Genomic DNA, 25057 nt, shown 5'->3' with positions numbered 1-25057 from the left:
TTGGACTCCTGCCCTGTTCATGTACCTTTAAACAGATAAAATTTAAGTACTTCAAATAAGTCATACCATATCTATTTCCCCTTGGTCCCTATTACTTTGTCTTTCATTCATAAAGTAGGAGGTAGAATCAGATTCTAGCAATTTTATTAAAATAAAAGTTAGCAAAATATTGGTATACCTGCAGTAAAATGAATAAAATTCAAAAACATATAGTTGAATGAGAACATTTAGATATCAAAATGAGCTATACAAAATGTTGTGTACTTTAAAATGTATATTATATTTACTTTATAAATTGCATTCCATATTAAGGACATATATTAACTTTTGAAAAGAGATTCATACCTATTTAAGGAAAAGTAACAGAAGTAGACATGGGAAATTAGTACTGAGCATGCACATGGGATGTGGAATTAGGGTATCGTTAACTCAATTTAGTCCCTTAGTTTACAAAAAGAAATAAAAATAGGAGCTACACATATATTCATATTTTTTATCCCTTCTGAATCCTCTAACATACTATAGGACATATTTAAAAGTTCTGTTTTTATCCTCAGATATAAAACATGGAAGAAGACTTTGTGGAAATTCTGAAAGTTTATGTGATTTATAGATGATTAAGGCATATAAGAAATAATTTACTTAAATCCAGATATTTGAATGAATACAATAAAAATAACAACTAAGAAAGCAGGTGAATTGTTTATGTAAAAAGACATTTCCTCAACAGGGGAATCAAAGTTACTCTGAATAATTAGCAAAGACCAGTGACATCATTTCCTACTCTCAGATGACTTGGGAATAACCAAGAATTGCTTTCAAGTTCCCAGGGGGAGTGTCTCAAAGGGAGGAGATGTTCATAAATTATTCTGACAGTGTCAAACTGGTAATCACACAAGGGAACACAAAGGCAGTCCTCACTTAAGGTTAGTAGATGCTACTGATTATAATGATCACTAGATTAGTTGCAGTGATGATTTTTGATACCTACCTTCCATTTAAATGACAGTCATGAGTATAGTCACCAATGCCAGACTCAGTACATTACATTATGCATATTAATCTTCTCTTTTAATAACTAGGTTTTCTGGAGTAATGATATATGTTTACCACTATGAGTATATTCTTTGAAGGTGGTAAGTGACCTCATTTCTATTTGTTACTATTTCTACATTTATATAGAGAGTCTAGACAATATATATGGTGAAGGGAGAGTAAACATTTTTGCAAACTCAACTTAGAATCCTCCTCTTCCTTCCTTCTCTGTCTTTTTCTCTCCTTTTGATAAGAGTGCAATGTTCTCAATTTGACCAACCTGTTTATTCAGTTGAGGTTATTTACAAAATGTTATAGAATATTTAGTTGACATTGGGTGTTTGCATTTGCACAAGAGACATCCTTGGTTTCCACGCCCAATCCCTAGGTCCTGCTACAACTCTGGAGTTTCTGCTTCCATTTGAGAAGAGTCAGGTTTGATGCTTATTTTGTTTGTTTGTTTCTTTCTTTCCAGGAAGTGCTTAAGAATGACTGATGGGGATTCAGGGTCACATAATTATTTATTCAATTCAGTTTGGAAAGAATGCCAGGAATTTGCAAAATCACAATAAAATGGATGTTAGAATGAAGAGGTTTACCAAACTGTCCAAACTGCTGTGGAATAGTAATTTCTTAGGGTATAATTTTTGTAGCTTGAGGTATTTGACTTTGTCATTTGTTTGGCTGCTGTTAATGAATATTTGTTATTACTTTGCCATAAATAGTTTGTTAATTTGAATAGATTTTTGGATAAAGCAAATTTATGTAATTTTATCTGCCAAATTAATGTTGGATTTCTATTCTATATTTTGGAAATTTCTGTTTAAGGCATCCAGAGATTCCAGTTTTTGAGTTTATGAAAGTTTAACACTTTCTTATGACATTAAATACTTAACCAGTCCAGGGTTGATTTTTGTATAGATGAATGAAACATCCAATTTTATCATTAGGGATAGGGATAATCACTTTCCCAGGTTCACTAGATAGACCATTTTTTAATACTAAGGACATCCTAACATGCCACTTCTGTCTTACACTGCAGTTCTATGCATTCATGGGTCCTTTCCTGAGGTCCTTGTTCTTTTCCATTGATGTAAGTATGCCATATTATCTCAAGAATTCCAGGTTTATAAGTTTTATTATCTAGTTGTACAGGTCTTTTCAAAAGTATCTTTCTTCTTTACAGTATGCATTTTTTAAATGCATTTGAAGTCATTGTCAAATTCTACCAATTTCCTCAGTGAGTTTTGATTGTAAAGGTATTGAACGAATAGACTAAATTCAGCAGAAGTGACATTTGGTCACACTAAATTGTGCAATCCAGGAACCTCTTATTTATATATAGAGGTCTTTACTTAGGACCTCTATAATGTTTCCCCAAAAAAGTTTTTTTTTTTTCTTTTTTAAAGTAGGTGCAGTCAGTTTTTACAAGATGTCCTATCACTATGGAATTTCCCTTTTATTCTTAATTTTTGTCACTTTTGTCCATTCTAAATAACACTAATATTTATTCAAATGTTTATTTTTTTCTAATTCATTCTGATACTGTGGAGAATCCTGATTACAAATCTTCCAAAATTAAATGTCTAGCCAAAATGGGATTAATGCAACTTAAACAAGTTTTTTATAATTCTTACACATTTTTAAAATTGATATCAAAGATATATTACTATTGTTTATGGTTATACATCTAAAGTGAAATTATAGGCCTTTATATATAATGGGTTTTTAAATATAAATATTTATTTTTAAATCAGAATTTAGGCCTTGCAGAATGAGTCACAATGTAGTCCTCGTTTTTTATACTCCAGAGAGTTTATAATAAAATTAGATAATTTTTTCCCATGAAAAGTTTGGGAGCACCTGCCTTTAGAAACAATCTAAGGGAGAAAAGAGATGGAAAAGTAGAGGTAGATGAAGTGTAATCCTTCAATAAAATATGTTAAAACATTTCATGTATACTTGACAAAAGATGAAATAAAGGTGTAAGAATAGTAGTCAATTAAAATATAGTAAATGTAGTCCATTTCTCTCAATGTCATTCCCAGCTTTATCTGGATCAAATAAGCATTCGTCCTTGCCCATATAATTTAAAAAATAATTAAGTATTTTTAATGAATCATGCCTTATTTCTTTCCCCTCATTCCTTAGTACTTTGTCTTTCATTCATGTACTTCATGCAGTGTTATTTGCAGCCTCTAATGCATTTGAGATAGCACTCCCTAATTTGGAGTAATATTTCTCTTTGTTGTATAAATATATTTATAGCAGTTTACTCAACAATTTAGGAGATACCTTAAGAAATACATTTTAATTTATTTGCCTTAAATATGCTAGAATAGTATAATCACATAAAGTCTATATCAAAGATATTAGCAGTAAGGTCAAAGCAAATGTGGGAATGACAACTAATTGTTTTTTCTCATATTGAATAACTTATATAGATGCAGGCCTTACTTGGCATGTAACATAGCAATAATCATAAACTGAAAATGATCAACATCTGAGTGCTGAATTTTCACATGCATGGCTCTACAGAAAATAAAAGTTTATTTATATGCATTAGAACGCATGAGTTAGGGACTTCTGCAAAAGACTGAAATTATTGTCTAGCACTATAAAAATATCATAAACACTGTTTAAAACTCATAAAAGCATAGTGGAATAAAAATACAGTTTTAAAAATGAAATGAATGGTAGAATGAGAATGCTATTAGATATGTAGAGTTATAATGAGAAAAGTAAATCAAAGTCTACTAAATGAGTTTTCATTGGAGGTTGGGACAAAAGTTGAAAGGACAAGAAGCAGTGGGCTATTACTTTTATTACAATTCTTTCTTAAGTATGAAATGGCTTAACTAATTATAGGTAGCTTAAGTAAAAACCATTTCTAAAAAGACATCAGTATTTCCACTCAAGACCAAACATTACTAACATTATGCAGACCATAAAGAGATTGCATTGACTTGATGATGATAGCCAGCATGTGGTACAAAAAATAAAATGGCTACCATATACCTTAGGTTGAAACACATTCATCATTTCGTTCCAGGTTCAATAATGGAGATGAGTCTTATTTTAAATTAACCCATCTAAGAATTGGATTTATCTTACCCATAATGGCTTTGCCTCCTAAAATGTCAACAGATGTTGTCTTCTGAAACCCAATGACTCTTGTGATGGTTGTTACCACAGCAATTTTCCTTAACAGCCTGGATGAACAAACAAAATCTAACAGTGCTAACAGAATTCATCCTAATGGGAATCACAGACCGTCCGGAGCTGCAGGCTCCCCTCTTTGGGTTCTTCCTCATTATCTACACAGTTTCAGTGGTGGGCAATCTGGGCATGATCATCCTCACCAACGTGGATTCCAGGCTCCAAACACCCATGTACTTCTTCCTCAGACACCTGGCTTTCATTGATCTTGGTTATTCAACTGCTGTGGGACCCAAAATGCTGGTAAATCTTGTAACTAACCAAAATACAATCCCCTACAATTGGTGTGCTACACAGCTGTCTTTCTTCATCTTGTTCATCATCAGTGAGCTTTTCATTCTGTCCGCAATGGCCTATGACCGCTATGTGGCCATCTGTAACCCTCTGCTCTACACAGTTGTTATGTCACAAAGGGTGTGCTGGATTCTGGTAGCCATCCCCTATCTCTACAGTGCTTTTCTTTCTCTGATAATTACCATAAAGATTTTTATGTCATCCTTCTGTGGCCATAATGTCATTAGACATTTTTACTGTGACAATCTTCCCTTGTTAACTTTGCTGTGCTCAAGCTCACGTGATATTGAGTTGATAATACTGATCTTTTCAGCGTTTAATTTGGTTTCATCCCTTCTGATAGTGCTAGTGTCTTACATCCTAATCCTTATGGCCATCTTTAGGATGAACTCTGCAGAGGGCAGGCACAAGGCCTTCTCTACCTGTGGTTCTCACCTGACAGTGGTTATTGTATTATATGCAACACTTTTCTTCATGTATGTGCAACCCAAATCCAGTCATTCTTTTGATACCGATAAAATCGCCTCTGTATTTTACACTTTGATAATACCTATGCTGAATCCCATGATCTACAGCTTGAGGAACAAAGAGGTAAAAAGTGCCCTGCATAGGATTTGGAAAAATCTGCACAGACTACCTATGTGGAATGCAACTTAGATTATGTATTCAATAAATTAGGTTATACAGTGCTTTTTATTATTTGACATATGTCTTATAAAGGAGCAATGGATAATAGTCATGGACACCTAGAAATATCTTTCTTGTTTTCAGCTTATAGAATTTTCTCTAGTGATCATTCTTCTGTATCAACATTAGTTTCAGCATAAGAGACTGAAGTCTGGACTACTGTTCTCACATTGCCAAGTACTTATGTTGCAAATGAAGACAAGTTTTGGTTTGTTGTGTTTAAAATACACCTCTGCTTAGATAATCTTTTTTTAAAAGGCTTTTTTGTATCTTTATTAAATATTAAATAAATACCAGTGCCTACCACACTGACATAGGGCATAGATAGATGACACTTACTGTTTTTGGAGAAGGAATATACGTATAAATGAATAATCAACACCACCTGTTTGAATGACAATTTAACAGCCCTTTGTGGTGGATAACATCTCAGAATTTGTTAAATGATGGTATGTGAGCCTATATATTCTTCAGAAAGCAAAAATAAGTGTGATTATTTTCAGGTGGCATAAGTGTGTACAGTAAAAATTCCAAAATACTCTTCATCCTGAAATATTAGAAATAAAAAGTGAATTTTTCAAGACTGGTGCATATAAGGCCAGCATATAAGAGATCAGTGGGTTTCTTTTGTTTTTGTTTTGTTTGTTTGTTTGTCTGTTTGTTTGTTTTTGCTATACACTAGCAAAAAAAAACCGGGAAAGATATAATTTTATTTTTAAAAAATTTTTTAAGATTGTATTTGTTCAATAAATAAAGAGAGAGAGAGTGCGCGCATGCATGAGCAGGGAGAGAGGCAGAAGTAGAGGAGAAAGCAGACTCCCTGCTGAGCAGGGAGCCCAATGCAGGACTCAATCCCAGGACCCTGGGATCATGACCTGAGCCAAATGCAGATACTTAACCATCTGAGCCACCCAGATGCCCCAAGGAAAAATATCATTTTAAACTATTGTTTTTACTAGAAATAAAAATTGAAATACCAAAGGAAAGTAGTAGTGAATGATTTGCATGATTGTTTCCTAGAAACTACAAAACCATTGCTGATTATTAAGGAAGATATAAATGTAGCATATATAATACCTTTGTTTGGATGAAATAAATGTTGTGTTGTTATGCCCCAATAACGGGTCCGTGATTAAAGGAGCGAGACTGATACAAAGCGAAGGTCAAGCAAAGTTTATTTCGTGCCAAGCATCAAGAATCTAACCGAACGTTCAGGGCCGCACCTCTTACAAGAGAGGGCGACCCTTCTCTGTTTCACAGTCTAGCTTTTAAGGGTAAAGGCCATGCGGTTGGGCCTGGCCACGCACAGGTAACCAATGAGATTGTAACACACACAGGAAACTCCACAGTGATGTTAGGTGACCAATTGAATTATAATTTACCCTAGTAGACATTTGAATCAGCCTATTACACCTTGATTAGGATTGGCGCCTAAAGGGTACCCAAAGGGCGGGGACCCATACTCCTTGGTAGCTAGGGAGACAATATGCAACCCCCTACTGATCAGATGTCTCCACCTGGCTTGACCCACCTTTGTATCTGGGCATTGTTACCTGGAGCTGGTTTCCAGGACCCACCTTTAAGTGAATCCCCTGGGGGGAGGGAAGCAAGGACAGTTCAAGGGCTAAACAACAAGTTTTTGTTTAACCTCAATGAAAGCCTCTTGACAAAATATAAACATAAAATAGGTCCTTACAGTGTGATGGGGTTCATCCTCCCTAAATTATTCTATGCTTTTAATGCAGCAACAATAAAAAATCCAATAGTATTTTTAATACTCAAGTTGACTTTGAGAATTATGCAGAAGTACAAAGGGTCTAGAATATCTTTGAAGAATAAAGAACACAGAGGTTTCCAATAACAGATATCAATTCCTTTAATAAATTTAGATGATCTTTTAAAAATTATTTTTAAAAATATTTTTAAAACGATTCTTCTTTTGTTCATTCTTTATTTGTCTTTTCTTCTTCCTTTTAGAATGACAGAAGCTGACTCTAAAAGTTATTATGCAAGGGAAAATGCCAAAAAATTAAAGACAGTCTTATAGAAAGAGGAAAAAGTTGCAGGAGTTACACCTCCAGATTTCATGGCCTATTATAAAGCTGTAGTAATTAAGAAAACATAGCCCTAATTGATAAAGGCCCTAAGGAAGAAGAATGGATGTTCCTCTAAAAATTAAAAATAAAAGTACCTATGATCCAGTAATTTCACTACTGATTATTTACACAAAGAGCATGAAAATACGAATTCAAAAAGATATATGTACCCTTATGTTCATTGCAACATTATCTGCAGTAGTCAAGTTACAGAAACAGGCCAAGGAGCTCTTGATAGATGAATAGATAAAAATGATGTGGTATATATATATACATATATGCCATAAAAAAGAATGAGATCTTGCCATTTGTGACAACACGGATGGACCTAGAGGACATTATGGAAAGTGAAACAAGTCAGTCAGAGAAATACAAATACCATATGAGTTCACTTATATATGGAATCTAAAAAAAACAAAATAAACAAAAAAACAGAAACAGACCCATAAATACCAAGAACAAACTAATGGCTGCTGGAGGGGAGAAAAATGCAGGGAATGAGTAAACGGGTGAGGGGACTTCCCATTATGGAATAAGTGAGTGACGGGATAAAAGGTATAGCATAGAAAATATAGTCGAGGGGCGCCTGGGTGGCTCAGTTGGTTAAGCCGCTGCCTTCGGCTCAGGTCATGATCCCAGCATCCTGGGATCGAGTCCCACATTGGGCTCCTTGCTCAGCAGGGAGCCTGCTTCTCCCTCTGCCTCTGCCTGCCACTCTCCCTGCCACTCTGTCTGCCTATGCTCGCTCTATCGCTCCTCGCGCTCTCTCTCTCTGACAAATAAATAAATAAAATCTTTAAAAAAAAAAAAGAAAAAAGAAAATATAGTCGATGGTATTGTAATAGCATTTTATGGTGACAGATGGCAACTACACTTGTGGTGAGCATAACATGGTGTAAAAAATGCTGATTCACTATGTTGTGCCTCTGAAACTAATGTAATGTTGTGTGTCAACTGCACTTCAATAAAAAAAGAAAGAAAACATTTTATAGAAGTCAGACTAATTGATCAATGGACTAGAATGATGACTACAGAAGGAGATTCACACATATATTGTCGCTTAGCATATGATAGAAACACATTATTTTCTAAAAGAGAAAGAATGATCTTTTCAATGAATGTTATAATGTCATATTATTGTAATATGTTATTGACACATACTCAGGTTCTATACAGACTCAATTCTACTTGGATTAAAGATCTAAATGTGAAGTGCAAACAATCTTAAAAGGAAAACATAGTGGGACATCTTTATGATATAGAAATACGTACAACATTTTAAACAGAGCACACAAAACAATAGCTATCTAAGATTTTAAATGATCCACTGAACTGTTTTAAGAAATTCTGTTCATCAAAATTAATAGTGTGGAAAGGAAACTTTCATAGTAGGAGAATATAGTTTTATCAGACCTACAGAATTAGAGAGCTGACAAGGGACTCATGCAAAATATAAAAGTAATTCCTACAAATCCATAAATAAAATAGTTGACATGAAATAAAATGCAAAGGTGACAAAAGATATTAACCACCACGTTTCAAAAGACCATTAAACATATTAAAAAAAAGGCCATTAAACATATAAAAAGTTTCTCAATTTCATTTAGCATTAGAATAATGCAAAATAAAGCCACAATACTAAAACCCAATACACATCATCCTCAAAGGTAAGAAAGAAAAATGTTGGAAAATACTGTCTTAACAAGGCTATTGAGCAACCATGACTATTTGCACTGCTAACAGGAATGCACATTAAAACAACTGCTCTGAAAACTCACTGGACAATATTTATTAGTCCTGAGTGTGTGAATCCTATGACTCAAGAAGTTCCATGTGAAGGATATACCCAATAAAAATGCTTTCAGGATTAAGCTGATCTAGATTAAATATTGGTGTGGATGTGAAGGATGTAGCAGTAACTGTTTTTAATTACCATTTTCAGAAAATGTTTCTGTATATCAGAGGAATTTTTTTTTTTTAATTTATTTGACAAACAGAGATCACAAGTAGGCAGAGAGACAGGCAGAGAGAGAGAGGAGGAAGCAGGCTCCCTGCTGAGAAGAGAGCCCAACGCGGGACTCGATCCCAGAACCCTGGGATCATGACCCGAGCCAAAGGCAGAGGTTTTAACCCACTGAGCCCCCCAGGCGCCCCCAGAGGAATATTATCTGTAAATTCTAAATGATTCTTTTTCATAAATACATGACAAAAATCAAGGTTTTTTCTTTTTTAATTTTTTTTTAAATTTTTCTTTTTAAATCCAAAGATGTGAAAAAGAATGTTTTATGTTGTGGATCAAAACATCAGATGGAATGGAATGTTTATATCACCAGTCATAAGCCTGCAAATTTGAACCAATTCTAGCATTGATGATAGCACAATGAGTAACTAATTTGTGGTATATTCATAAAAGGGCATTGTGCACAGCCATGAGAATGAGCAATCTAGAACTAACTATAACAATATAATAACTGAAAGAAGCTCAACTAAAACAATAACATATAGTATTTTTTATATAAATTAACAAAGATAGGTAAAAATAATTTATGCTGTTAGAAGGCAGAATAATGGTTATTCCTGTGTGTTTGTGTGTGTGATAGGAGAATGAAGGATTCTTCTGGGGTCTTAACAATGTTTTATTTTTGTTATTGTCATAGCTCTTTAATCTGGATCTGATTACATAGTTGTGTTGGATTTGTAAAAATGTATGATGTATGCATTTTTAATCTGTATATTATGCTTCAAAATAAGTTTAAGCACTAAAAATAAGGGAAAACAGGTTTCCTATATGTTGTTACTACTTGTAAATAAGGATGCAGTAAGCAACATTCAAACATCTTCATTTTTTCCCCAGACGTAAAGTCCAAAAAGCCACTGTATTAAAAGGAGATAATTTGGGGTTAGAGAAAAATGAAAATACATTTCCTACAGATACAAAGTTTCAGTTCCAGATCTGGGTTACAGTAGAAACACTTAACCAGGAAACACCATGGAAAGTTTTCTAACAGAACTTTATTTGTAGGGGAATATAGAGATATCCTATATAATTAGCAGATACATCATGACTTCCTTTGATGCTTTGAAACCTTTGGCCTAATTAACATGCAGGAAAGACACCCATATATCCTTCTCACTGGGTGTGTTAGGAACACATGGGAGCACAAAAAGATTCCCCTTCAAAGGTGAGTGAACCGAACTGCACCTGTCCTGTGACTAACTCAGACCAATGTCTCTTCAGAGCCCCATTAGGGTCTGATATCTCCTTGGTGATTTAGCCATCTCTTTAATTATCTGCCATGATAATTGAAGTTTCTGGGTGAATACAAGGTTGTAAACATCTTTCTTATAATTTTTGGTGAAAGCTAGACATTTGCTATAATGCAGGAAGTTTGTATTCTTTTTTTTTTTTTTTTTGAGATTTTATTTATATATTTGACAGAGAGAGAGAGAGATGGTGAGAGAGAGAACACAAGCAAGGGGAGTGGGAGAGGGAGAAGCAGGCTTTCCACTGAGCAGGGAGCCTGATGCAGGGCTCCTATATCCTAAGACCCTGGGATCATGATCTGAGCCAAAGGCAGATGCTTAACAACTGAGCCACCCAGGTACCACTGTACTCTTGGAATAGTAAGAAAAACACAATCCTGAAAAGAGATTTTTGTTAAGAAAATTCACAACAAAGACCTGAAGATTGTCACGATTATTTTCTTTCATTTGGATCCTTAAAAAAATGTCAAAGATGATGTTGTTATACATAGTTATTTGGATGTTTTTCAGAATTCTTAAGCTCAAATAATAACACATTACCATAGTGTTTTCCAGCTACTTCTTAAATAAAAGGATTATCTCAGTATGTTTATAATACTTGCAATTTCTGTTTCGAATATGCCTTGTGTTTCCCAGATGTACCAATGTCTTTTACAAATCACCACTTTTAATTGGAGGTGAGGCAAAACCAAATGATTACAGCATTGCTATGTCTCCAACACCGCAAAGTCTGATTAGTAAGGGGACTGCCCTGCTTCCTTACCTACAAGCCTTGGAAGAGTTTCTGAAATGCCATGAGATTGTCCCTTGAGTGACTCAATGCACATCTAATTGAGATTGGAGCTAAGATTAAAAGATGTACAAATAGAATTTAGGCAAATAATTCTTGCAAAATTATGAAGCAGTAACATGTATTTTGCCTAAAATTAAGATTTCTTTTCCACTTACTTAATAGCTTTTTCCAAAACTCTCCTTATCCCCCCTTGAAAGTTATTTCAATGTTTAAGTATGTGAATTTAAATGCATATTTTGTTGATCTTTCATTGCAGAATATACTTAGTGTCAGTTCAGTTTAGAGAACTGTATTTGGCAGTTGGAGGGGCAGGACTGGGGGATGATTTAATTCTCTCACCTCTATACTTAGGGTAGATTTTTATGAAGGTCCAGTGTTAATCTCATTGTATTTCTTACATGTTTGTATAGTCTTGAGAGGGGGGGGAAAAAACAAATTTACAAGGTAAGAACAAGTTTACCTTCAGTAATCATATAAAGTAATGTAAATATAAATTGAACCATGTAAAATAAAGAGTTCAGTGCTTTACATAGAACTCTAAAGATGATGAGAAAAACATCTCATATCTTTTCATATATAGGGGGACTGGTATATATTAGTTTGGATTTGAACAGAGCACAGGTTTTAATACTTTCATTTATTCCATGAGATTCATGATATTTTTTATATCTACCAGAAATATGTCCTTACCTGTATTGTCTCCTGAGAATTAATTTAGTGTTTCTAATAAGCCACAACTAATCACTTTCCATCTCTGTGGATTTATCTCTTCTGGATATTCCATGTAATGGAATGATATAAAATGTATACTATGTGCCCTTTTATACTTGGCTTATTTTGCTTAGTGTTAGGTCCCTCCAAAAATGGATACCCCAATAATGGGTCGGTGATTAAAGGAGCGAGACTGATACAATGCAAAGGTCAAGAAAAGCTTTATTTCACACCAAGCATCAAGAATCAGACCTACTGTCAAACTGACCGGTCAGGGACGCCCCTACAGAGAGGACCACCCCTCCCTGCTTTCCAGACTAACTTTTATAGAGCAAAGGCCATGTGGTTGGGCCTGGCCACACACAGGTGGCTAATTGAATTACAATTCACCCCACAGTAGCCATGGAAACTAGCCCATCACCTTGGTAGCTAGGAGACAGTTGCGCCCCCCACTGATCAGATGTCTCCATCTGGCCTGACCCACCCTTGTACCTGGGCTTTGTTACCTGGAACTGGTTTCCGGGACTTGTTTTTAAGTCCCCTGGGGGAAGGGAAGCAGGGACAGTTTAAGGGTTAAACAACAAAGTTATTGTTTAACTTCAATGGAAGCCTCTGGCTAAAATAAAAATATAAAATAGGTCCTTACACTTAGCATAAAGTTTTAAAGACACATACATGTTGTACCATGTACCAATACTTCTTTCCTTGTATGGCATACTAATATTCAATTGTATGGATACAACACACATGTTATCCATTCATCAGTTGTTGGACCTTTGGGTTGTCTCTAAGTTTTGAATGTTATGAGCTATTATAACTATTATGAATGCTCTTATGAAAGTTTGCCAGCAAAGTTTTGTTGAACACTTGGGGTTGTCAGCACCTTTGGGTACATATCAAAGAATGGAATTACTGAATCATAATGATAATTGTATGGTTAACTTATGGAGTAACCATCAATGCGCTTCCCTAGTGGCTGTGCCATTTTACTTTCCCAATAATACATGAATGTTCTAATCTCCACACTCGTGCCAGTTCGTTGGTTCTTTCTTTCTTTCTTCCTTTCTCTCTTAGTTGTGAGATGTGAAATGGTGGTCTATTAAAGCATTGGGACAGGACCCAAGGGCAGAAAGGGCTGCTACACCTGGGCCTTGAGGAGTGGCGATTATGCACTCCAGAGTTGGAGGAAGTGAGGAAAAGGGAGGTTTCAAAAGAACTTTCATATGCTAAAGAGGGTCTAGCTGCAAGATACCTACAGGATACAGAGGTCTAGCCCTGGCCTTGTCTTTTCTTTTAGATTCTAAGTCACTCTAAAGCAGGTGAAGTGGTAGCTCCCTGTGGTTTTGATTTGCATTTTTCTAATGACAAACAACTTAGTTTTTCATGAGCTTATGGCCATTTGTGTATTTTCTGTGAGAAATGTCTGTTCAAGTGTTTTGCCTGTTTTTTAATTTGGGTAATTTTTCTTTGGGATGTTGAGTTATAAGTAGCCTTTGGATATTTTATGTACAAGACCCTTACCAGATATAAGATTTATAATTTTTCCATTATATATATAATTTTTCCATTATATCCAATAAATTTATAATTTATTTCCATTATTTCCATCTTTTCATACTTTAATAATTTCCTTTCATCCATAAAATTCATTTTTTTTTTCTATTTTGATAAAGTCCAATTTAGGAATTTTTACTTTTGTTTTTTGTGCTTTTGCTGTCATCCCTGAGAAAGCTATAAAGAGGGCATGGGGTGGCTCAGGGGGTGGCTCAGCTGGTTAAAGGACTGCCTTCGAGTTAGGTCATGATCTTGCAGTCCACACTGGGCTCCCTGCTCAGTGGGGAGCCTGCTTGTCCCTCTGACCTTTCCCCTCTCATGCTCTCTGCCTCTCTCTCATTCTCTCTTTCTCTCAAATAAATAAATAAAAATAAAATCTTAAAAAGAAAAAAAGCTATAAAGAGCTCAACTGAACCAGAAGAGAGAGACTTGAGCTGCCAACTATTGGAACAGCCAATTAATGCTTAGACCATAAATGCAAGATTTCAGCCTTTAATCACTCATTATAATGGTTATCTCAGTCATATGTCATGCAGGTCCATGGTTATTTTTTTATTTATTCCCAATGTAGGTTTCCTGAATGACCTGGAATGACAAACACAGTCTAACACTGTGGAAAGAATTCATTTTATTGGGAACCACAGGACCACCTGAGCTGCAGGCTCCATTGCTTGGACTCTTCCTCACTATTTAACTGGTCTTGGTGGTGGGTTCTTGAGCTTGAGCATCCTCACCAAGATAGACTCTGGGCTACAAACATTCATTTACTTCTTATTCAAACCCCTGGCTTTCACTGATCTGGGTTATTCAACCACTGGGGAACCCAAAATGTTTCATAAGTTTTGTTGCAGAAGCACATACAATCTCCTATTATTTGTGCATCACCCATGGAGCTTTCCTTATGTCCATTTTTAGGAGATGTTCATGCTGTAAGGTATGTCATGTCCTAGGAGCCCTACCATGGCCATCTGTAACCTTATCCACCCTGTCATCATGCCACCAAGTCTGGATCAGGTACTGGTAGTAATCCCCTATCTTTATGGCACATTTGTGTCTCTTACAGTCACCACCAAGGTACTTAGTTTATCTTTCTGTGGCTACAATATTGAATATCATTTCTACTGTAACAGCCTCCCCTTGTTATCTTTGCTCTGATCAAATATGTGTAAAATGGAATTGATGATTATGATTTTCTCAGTTTTTAATTTGGTTTTATTGCTTCTGATAGTTCTTGTGTCTTACCTGCTGATCCTGGTAGCTATCTTCAAGATGAACTCAGCTGAGGGAAGGTGCAAGGCTTTTCCCACCTGTAGGTCCCACTCAACAGTGGCCACTGTGTTCTATGGGACTTTGATATTTATGTATATGCAACCTGAGTCCAGTCATTCCTTTAACACTGACAAAGTGGTGTCCGTATTTTATAGCCTCATGATTCCTATGCTGAGTCCTTTGAGCTATAGCATGAGGAACAAAGATGTAAAATATGCAGGACAAAGGATGTGGGAAAAATTATGCAATATCTTATCTTAATTGATTGTACTATGTGTTTCCTATCAACATTAAACATTGTTACATGTCCCTTCAGAAGGAAAAGCAAAGATAGATGAGTTCAACATACAGAGACTGACATCTATTTACCTGTCATACTTCTAAGCGAACTTGCAGAGACATTCAGTATATAATTTACGGTAATTTAAATGCCTGCAAAATTATAGCATTTTGTTAAGAAGTACATTCATATATAGTTAACTAGTAAAAACTTGCATATGAGTAACACAGTGTAGATAAGAGTTATACATGAGGAAACAGATAATGAGATAGGATAAGACCAGGATTAATAGAATAGATAAGGGGTATAAAAGAGATTCAGTTTTGTAAGAAAATACATTTTTATTTTTTTAAAAAACTTTATTTATTTATTTGACAGACAGAGATCACAAGTAGGCAGAGATGCAGGCAGAGGTGGGGGGGAAGCAGGTCCCCAGCTGAGCAGAAAGCCCGATGCAGGCTCAATCCCAGGACCCCGGGATCATGACCTGAGCCAAAGGCAGAGGCTTTAACCCACTGAGCCACCCAGGTGCCCCAGAAAAGACATTTTTATTGTAAAAGTCCAATTAAAAACTAATGTGAATATGTAAAGTAAATTATATTCAATAGGAATGAAACTTCACTTATTCAAGATGATTAAGTTGTAGAGACTTGTTATAAAACATTGTGCTATAATTACCATTACTGTGTTGTACATTTAAATATTGGTCAAGAGTGTTGATCTCATGATATGTTTCCTTATCACAATAAAAAATAAATGAAAAGATTTGGAAAAACAGGAAAAGATTTTATACAGGTATTAAATAACTAGATGAGGTAGAGGGAATGGGAATGGGGGAAATGGATTAACGCCTATTCACCTTATATGTAATTAAATTATTAATTTAAAATAATGAATAATATTGGGAGAGTATGTGCTGTGGTGAGTGCTGTGAATTGTGTAAGACTGATGAATCGCAGACCTCTGCCCCTGAAACAAATAATACATATATGTTAATTTTAAAATTTTTAAATAAAAAAGTAAAAAATAAAGTAAAATAATGAATAATATAAGATAGAACTATTCTTTCAGGTGGGCAATGGAAATAATATGGGGTTTATAATATCATTTCATGCATATATATGTGTGTGTGTGTGTGTGTGTGTGTGTGTGTGTGTGTAGGTGACATTTATGTTTCTTAAAAATACTTTGAAAGGTGAAATTTTGTGATCCAGCATGGTCCTGTCCTATCTTAGAATTTTATCTTCATGACCAAAGTAAGTTTATTACATATTGTACTCACAACTTAGGAAATGGACCATACCTCTGTGCAATAAATAATAACCTTTAAATGAGAGATCAAACTGTAATATAAAGCATCAATAAAAATGGAAATTATAAAAGTGATACTTTTTTTTTTTTTAATTTTACAACACTGTGGGAATGCTAAATAGATGGGGAAGTTGGCAGAGCTGAGGAGGGGAAAAAGTCTCGTTAACCAAACAGGGTACAGACTATCATTGGTCACATGACTGACAATCAACAAATGACTTCACAGAGGAAGCACCAGCATAAACTTCATGTTGATAAACTTTGGAAAGAACCTCAAGGATTTCAATATCTTGTCTTGAATAACTTAAGATGTTTAAGAATCTTTGTTATTTCCACTTTATGGTCCACAATTTGTTACTTCAAAAACGGTTGAGCCTAGAATGTGCCACACCCACGTTAGATATGAGGAACACCAAAATGAGGAAGGAACAGTGTATCCTGCCCTAAAGTAGTGAATATTCTAGAGAATGACATGCAAATTGTTACTGTTTCTTTATCAAAGATAAAATCATACTAAAGATAGATGGCACAGCTGAAGATGAAATCTCATATTTTACTTCAGAATTTTAATATGGGTATTATATTCACTCATTCACTTATTCATCATTCATTGCATCAATCAGTAAGTCAGTATATTTTGAACACCTACTCTTTCCTGGGTATTATTTTAGAAGCTATTAATACAAAGACAAACTATTTAGACATTCCCTTGTTAGTTATAAAGCTTACAGACTAGAAAAATGCCTCACAAGAAGTAAAATAAAAATGTTACCAATATTTAATTGCAACATTTTTACATGCATGAAGAAAGATCACAATATCATTTGAAAAATGTATTTTCCATCGAATAATTTTAATTTAAAAACAGCAACAGTACCAGGTATATGATGGGTTCCTTCCAAATGTCACTAAACTGATTGAAATTTAGTTTTCTTACAACCATGCACATTTTTAATGATTTTTATGCCAAATACAAGGGGGCTTGTTCTTGACACCAGAATGGAGGCTTGGCATTCAGTTCTATTTCCAATATTCACAGTAAAAGTGGGACACTAGGGCCAGAATCCTGTGCTTTGTTATTGTTGGATTTTCTCCACCCCAGAGCCAGCAACCACACTTCTCAAACGTTACCAGAGACAATTCAAAACACACACACAAAGGGTGCAATCATTGCATGAGATTGTTACTCCATGGGATCATCTAAGCATGTCCCTAAACTAACCCTGTATTTTCACTCTGTGGGTGTAATTATGTGGAGACTTGAATAATTGGTTTTTCTTTCCCTGGAGAATCAGAACTTTATCTGAGTATTCCTATTTTCATGTATGGGGCCTGGATCCATAAACAAGCTTATTTCAGTGTGCGGGTCTTCAGGGACTTCAGATACTTGTAAAACTCTACAGCATGCCTCTGGCAAAACCTTTGCAGTGGGTCTCAGCAGATCTCTGGACAGGTAGGTTCACCCCAACAATTCGCTTACTACGCATTCTGGATGTGAAAACCATGTATCTATGGAACTTTATGGATTCAAATCAGAAATGATATCTTTCCTGTTATCTTCTCCTGGGGACTCAGAAGATGCAGTTTGTCCCTAACATAGCCCATTTTAAAATAAATTTAAGACAAAATTCTATTGTTAGAGAACAATGGAATATACCCTTGAAATCATTACAGAAGATATTTAAAAACTAATATGCATATTATTTCTCAATCAAATTGTACCATAAAATGATTCACATGAAGTATATTTTTAAAGGTTTTCTTTCTTTTTTTTTTTTTAATGAGAAATAAGAATTGCTTATTTTGGTAGAGCTATAAAATAAGCTATAAAATACTTCTTTTCAGAAACAAGTTGGAAAAACCCTATGGGTAAAGATCAAAGTAATTTTGGGGACATACACTTACCAAAATGAAGAATAACCCTACTTTTGCCAATAGTGATATTTCAATAGAAAAAGGAATTAATAATAATTAAGGAAAATATGCAAATATATTCTTTTCAAAACCTGATTGCACAAATTCATAGACTACAATCTATAATTACTATTGTTGCTGTTTTTTTTTTCCTTTTGTTAAATTAAGGATACATGTGTTGAATACATGATATCTCAGAGTAAAACACGCACTGAGCTGCTTTCTTCAGGAAATGTTTTTTTTCTAAAGTAAGGGTTGCCACAATGATTTTTATCAGAAGCTTACCTGTGCATTTCCTTTCAGATGCAGTGATAGGACAAGAGACATGAGTTATCGAGCATAACATGGTCAGATAAGCTCATCAGACATATATTTGATGTTTGAAAAATTAAAACCACAGATTTAAGAAACAATCAATTTGTGGGAGAGCACAACCTGATTTGTTTATTAAATAAATAGCTAGATATCATGTGTTCCAGTTTCTTGAATATGTAAAATTATAATTTACTTGTTACTCCCATTTCAACTATGAAACTCCTAAGTGAGGTAGAATGAGTTACTAAGACAGAAATAGGAAACCACATTAGAATATCATTTAAAACATGCAAATAATAAGAACTGATGGTACCAATTATTCTGCATTCATTGTTAACAAACTCTGTACTAATACTTGCTTGCCTAGTATCTCAATACACTCATACAACACACGAATATAAATACTTGATAAAAATCACACAGCTAGTAATTGATGGCCTAACACCCAACCAACAAGTGGCCAAACAAACAAGCTAACAAAACACATAAAGCAAAGCAAAACCATAAAACCATACAATTCACCAATATCCTATATAGATTCTTCACATGACTTAGGCTCATTGAGCCTCAACTGTCCAATCAGACATAGAAATAACTACATCCACCTCCTAGGACACTCCTGCAGAATAACGAGATTGTTATTTTGAAATGGCTAGCATAGTCCCGGGCCCAGAGTACACTACATATTGAAAAACGTTAGCACTCTTCACCTTAGAGTTCTCTGCACGAGGAACACAAAGTGATCAAACTTGAGCAAATCAAAGCTACAAGTAATATTTTCTAAAACATCAAAACAGGCTTTGAACAATTTAAAAGAAGGAAGTACAAGCTGAAAAAAAAAAAAAAAAAAAGAAGAAGAAAAAAAAAAGGGCTGCCAGAAGGCCATGATAAAGCAGCATCTGAGCAGGTAGAGGTAAGAGTGATAGAAAGGACTAGTTTGTTTGGCAAATGAAGGGATATGTGATTAAGATAAAAAATCAGTTTCTGAATGACACAAATAAAGACTACTGAGACATAGTCTGTTGCTGGGCAGTAGAAGCAGCATGGTAGGGTAGAAACTGATAAAGAAAAGCCAACATATTCCAAGTATTTCCTGCAGAAATACTGAAACCAAGGATGAAGACAATGTATGAGCTGAAGAGTCTGTGGCATCAAAGGAAAAAATAACTGAAAGTCAATCTCGGTCGTCAATTTCTTATACGTAGCTATCTTTTGTCATTGGGGATATACAAACATATAAAGAGGCATGTGCGGATATATGTAAATATATACTCATGCAACATTACAATTAATATGTTTAAATATGCATATAAATATCAATGCATATAATATAGTAGATTAATATATATTTAACTAATATAAATTGCATTCAACAGAGATATGAAAAATTAATGGCTTGGTATAACAGTTCTAACAACCTGAAATTGGCCTCCAGGGAGTTTGTATTTCTGAATCTTGTTAAAAGATTGGGAAAAATACAATTAAAATCTGGCACTTTTACATGTGAACAAAAATTATCCATTTAAATGAAACAATCTATAATCTAGCATCGACCAGAAAAATTGACTTCACCCTCTTCTAATCTCCTCTCATTTTCCTCATTAAAAGATGAGAACAGCAAAATAAATGGCCTCAGAAAATATCACCCAGGTGACTGAGTTCATTCTCATGGGAGTCTCAGATCGCCCAGAACTCCAGATTCCACTCTTCTTTGTTTTCCTGCTGATCTATGGGCTGACCATGGCAGGGAACCTGGGCATCATCACCCTCACCAGTGTTGACTCTCAGCTTCAGACGCCCATGTACTTCTTCCTCAGGCACTTGGCTATCATCAATCTTGGTGATTCTACTGTCATTGCCCCAAAAATGCTGGTAAATTTCTTGGTTTCAAGGAAAACCATATCCTACTATGGATGTGCAGCCCAGCTGGGTGGGTTCCTGGTTTTCATTGTTGGTGAGATTTTCATGCTGGCTGCAATGGCCTATGATCGTTATGTGGCTATTTGCAACCCACTGCTTTACATGGTCGTAGTTTCTCCACAGACGTGCATACTGCTGGTGTCCCTCACTTACCTCTACAGTCTGACCACAGCACTGACTGTCTCCTCCTGTGTGTTCTCCATGTCGTACTGCTCTTCCAATGTAATCAACCATTTTTACTGTGATAATGTCCCTTTGTTGGCATTGTCATGTTCTGATACCTACATCCCGGAAACAGTAGTATTTACCTCTGCAGGAACCAATTTGTTTTTCTCTTTGATTATTGTTCTAACATCGTACTTCAACATTGTCCTTGCCATTTTGAGGATACGGTCCTCAGAGGGCCGACGAAAAGCCTTTTCCACCTGTGCCTCTCACATGATGGCTGTCACTGTGTTCTATGGGACCCTTTTCTTCATGTATTTGCAACCAAGGTCCAACCACTCATTAGGTACTGATAAAATGGCCTCTGTCTTCTACACCCTGGTGATACCAATGCTGAATCCCCTCATCTACAGCCTAAGGAACAAGGATGTAAAGGATGCTTTGAAGAGATTGCTAAAGAATCCTTGGGAGGCTTTCAAGTTAATGTAAATTTAAAATGACAATTGTCTTCTTCTAAGCGTTTGTGATTACTCCTGAAAAGCTAATCTCTGTTAAATGCAAAGGCAATACACAGCTACAAATTCTATGGTTTTCAATGGGTAAATCTTAGCCCTTTCTACTCAGACCTCAAATACCCAACATTCCCTAATACAAAGATGTATTAGTTGACCAAAGAAAGTACACTTATTTAAGTAGTAAACAGTAATTTCAAAATACATACAGTTTAAAGTGCAACACAACTTACTACTGGGTTTTTATAATTTCTAGCCAAGGGCAAGAAAGTCTGATACCTGAGGAAAGGAATGTGAGAATGATTTCTTGGAATATGGTTGAGTCAGGTCATCCTACTTGCCATAGATCTGTTCTTTTCAACTATCAAAAGTTTTACTTTTACTTTTTCCTGTATCTTATCTTTTAATTTCTTAACCTTTTAGAATCCATGTTTTCTTGTACTTAATTAAATTTATATCAAAGAGAAAACTTTAGGTGAAAATGAAAACTAAACAAAAAATGCTTAGATATACATGGAAACAGACCAGGGAGCAAAATGGAAGAAAATGTATGAAAGGCACTCTTTCATTCCTTTCATATGGTATATGTACACAAAAGCAAAAGTTGTTATTTACCCAATGTGATGTAAAATTAATTTCCTCCGATTCATATTCTCCTAGGAAACACTGCTGTGTAGAGTTAACTATCTGTGTTATAAAATCATAACAAAGCAAAAATCACTCCTTTTAGTGTTTTTGTATAGTGTTTTGGAGTAAAATGTTAGTAGATAAAAATGGAAAAAAAAAAACACAGTGTTTGCTCTTAAGGTGATACCAAATCTCAAAGACACAATGGCAAATAAATAAATAAATAAATGTTTATTGTCATTCTGTCTCTTGTTTTGATCTGTACATGCAAAGTGCTGTGAACATACAGTATCATGAGGGAGAATGGGGAATGCCATGCTAGCTAAGGCAATGCCTGGAACTAAAGTAGATTTATGACAGTTTCAGGGAAGTCTGAAATAAGGCAAATACAGGAACTTTGACAATTTCATTAGCTAATTCCTTGATATAGTTTTAAATAAGCAGAATAGCTAGCTAAAAACAGAAAAGTCACACAGACAAAACTGGCAATAACTTGATAGCAATAGCCCTAACGATTTTATGTTTTATTCCTTATAAATATATAAAAGTATATAATATAATTTATTGTATATTTATCTATTGTTTTACTTTCCTGTGGCTGTATTTGACTGCAACAGCCTACATAAGTGCAATGGGAGAAGTATATTTCCTGGCAGAAAGGCATTCTCCTTGAGTCTAGTTTGGTGAACAGAGTTGGAGCAAAAGGGATAAACTCACACTTACATGCTACCCATGTTATGAATTTTATTGTGAACTAAAGTCAAGAATAATAGCTGCATTGCTTTACATTTATTAACTTGATTTACATATATGTATTTTCTAAATTTAATTATGTTGTCACTTATATTTGTTTCCTAGTGTTACTATAACACATCACCAATGACTCAGTGAGTTGAAACAACAGAAACTTATTATCCCACAGTTCTGGAGATTGGAAGTTTAAAATGAGTCTCACTAGGCTACAGTCAAGATGTCAGCAGGCTGTGTTCCTTCCTGGACTGCCAAGGAAGAGTCTGTTTCTTTTTCTCTTCCGTCTTTTAGAGGCAGTCTTCATCCCTTGCTTGGCAACCCCTTCCAAGCGGTGATCCCACTACCCTGACCTCTGCTTGCACTGCCACCATCTCCTTCTGACTCGGACTCTTGCCTCTTTCTCTTTTTCTTGGGATTACGTTGGTCCACCCAGATAGTCCAGGATAGCCTCCCCATCTGGAGGTCCTTAACTTCATCACACCAGCAAATCTCTTCATGTGGAAGGAACCATGTTCACGGTTCTGGGCATCTTTTGCAGGGTGGGAGACCACTTTCTGCCTCAAATATCTATATCTATATTGGTATATTTTGTGAAACTGGGCAATCTAAAGTCTTCATGTCTCATTGGCTAGTACTCATTGGGATAGTTTCACAAAAGCTTACACTAGTTACACTTTCTATATTATCTATAAAATTTGTTCTAAACAATCTATGCAAAAATCCCTTTGAATGATAAGTAGAAAGTATTTCGGTTCAAAGTTTCCAAAGTGTATACACACATAAACATGGGCTCACATATCACTTGTCCACAATTAGGAACTATAAGGCTTTCAATGGAGATTTTCTGGTCCCCTAAGGTCTACAAAAGTTTGGTTTGAACTGCCAATGCCATCTCCCTGCCTTCACCAGATGCCTACATGCCATGGGTCATATCTATCATCTGCTTTCCAAATGGCTATTTCTACATGCCACCTCCATGGAAAGGAAAAAAATCCTTTCAAGGAAACCATTCAAAAGAGAAGTAGAAATCCCTGAAGATACGGGTGACAGAAGACAAAATAGAGTTTACATATGCTTGGAGAAGCTTAACTACTCTGCCACAAAACAATTCTCCACTGAACTTCTTATATCCCCCATATATATTGGATCTTAAACTAATACTGGTGCCTTTCTCTTACTCATTCTCTTTATCCCTCCTTACTTTTTTCTGTGTTTCAGTTAAAAGCTACAGATTTTTTTCCTTTTATTAAACAAAACTATTACTTATAAAGCCTCAGACCCTTCCATAAATAATGCCATCAGTTATTATCCTCTATTCTACACACCTGTCCAGAATTGGTTTTGACTTTTTCAAAACATAAAGGTACTTGTACAAACAACAACCATCGACAAGGTTGGAGAAATTTTGTTGACAAAAAAGTTGTTGTCAAGCTTCAATAACAAAATCTTACATCATCTCATGAAATGCACATGATTTTTGGTTAATTAAATGTAAATACCAAAATATCTACTTCTTAATATCAAACAACAAAAATAATTTGAGCTATAGTTGTCACAAGAAGTAATGATTTTTAAAAAACAGTAAAATTCATATTTCAAATAGATAACTGAATGATAAAGATTAGTGTTTACCCAATCACAAAGAGATTAATTTAAGATGTGGACTCAGATTATATGATATCAATTAAAACCCATATGAAATATTATGTAAAAAACATCCATGTTAAGATACGGTTGCTTAAAACATTGCCTTGAGATTGATGCATAATCAAAAAGGGTACAAACCAACAATTCCTACGGCATCTTTTCTTATATTGTAATCACTTTTCTCTTTGTTTGCTTCCTCTCACAATTTTTCAGCATTCTATCTGCATTTCATGTTTTGAACATTGAGAAAACTCTGAAAGGACAAGCATACAGTAGGGTTGGAGCTTGGCTGCCCACAAAGAAGGGCTGTGCCTCCATGAGGTGTGAGGCTACAGCTCAGCAACTTCTCCAGTGTTTCCAGGAGGATAAGAAGTCAGCTAGCCAGGCACCCAGGAGGAAGAAAAGCAGGATTTGGAGATTTCTGCACTCCCCACTCTGCTATGAAGTGTGTGTTGGTGTTTTGTCACTTCAACATCTACTTCATCAGCATTATCAGCTCTATAGACATTCAAATCATTATATTAAAATTAATGTCTGTCTCTGTTGTAATTTCTGAATTTCTTTGTTGACATGGATTATAGTTAGTGTACTTTTCCATTTCAAATCATGACAGATATTTGGATTTTTTAATTTTTTTTAATTTTTTTAAGATTTTATTTATTTATTTGAGAAAGAGAGAAAGAACACAAAAAGG

At 35.1% G+C, this 25057-nt stretch overlaps 2 protein-coding genes across 2 annotated transcripts; both read left to right on the top strand.

Annotated features, from left to right (window-relative positions):
- Positions 1-4251: 4251 nt before the first annotated feature.
- LOC308351156 (olfactory receptor 8K3-like) lies at positions 4252-15183 on the top strand (the record flags this gene model as incomplete). Its single annotated transcript, XM_080816622.1, has 2 exons — positions 4252-4998; positions 14989-15183. 2 exons carry the CDS (start codon positions 4252-4254, stop codon positions 15181-15183), a joined length of 942 nt encoding a protein of 313 aa, XP_080672748.1.
- Positions 15184-20368: 5185 nt separating this feature from the next.
- LOC308351063 (olfactory receptor 8J2-like) lies at positions 20369-21316 on the top strand (the record flags this gene model as incomplete). Its single annotated transcript, XM_080816546.1, has 1 exon — positions 20369-21316. The coding sequence occupies one exon, from the start codon at positions 20369-20371 to the stop codon at positions 21314-21316; it is 948 nt and encodes a 315-aa protein (XP_080672672.1).
- Between the last annotated feature and the right edge of the window lie 3741 nt (positions 21317-25057).

The sequence above is a fragment of the Martes martes genome (assembly GCF_963455335.1).
Source record: "Martes martes genome assembly, chromosome: 10".
In the NCBI taxonomy this organism is placed as follows: Eukaryota; Metazoa; Chordata; class Mammalia; order Carnivora; family Mustelidae; genus Martes; species Martes martes.
This window is presented reverse-complemented; position numbering and strand designations above follow the sequence as displayed.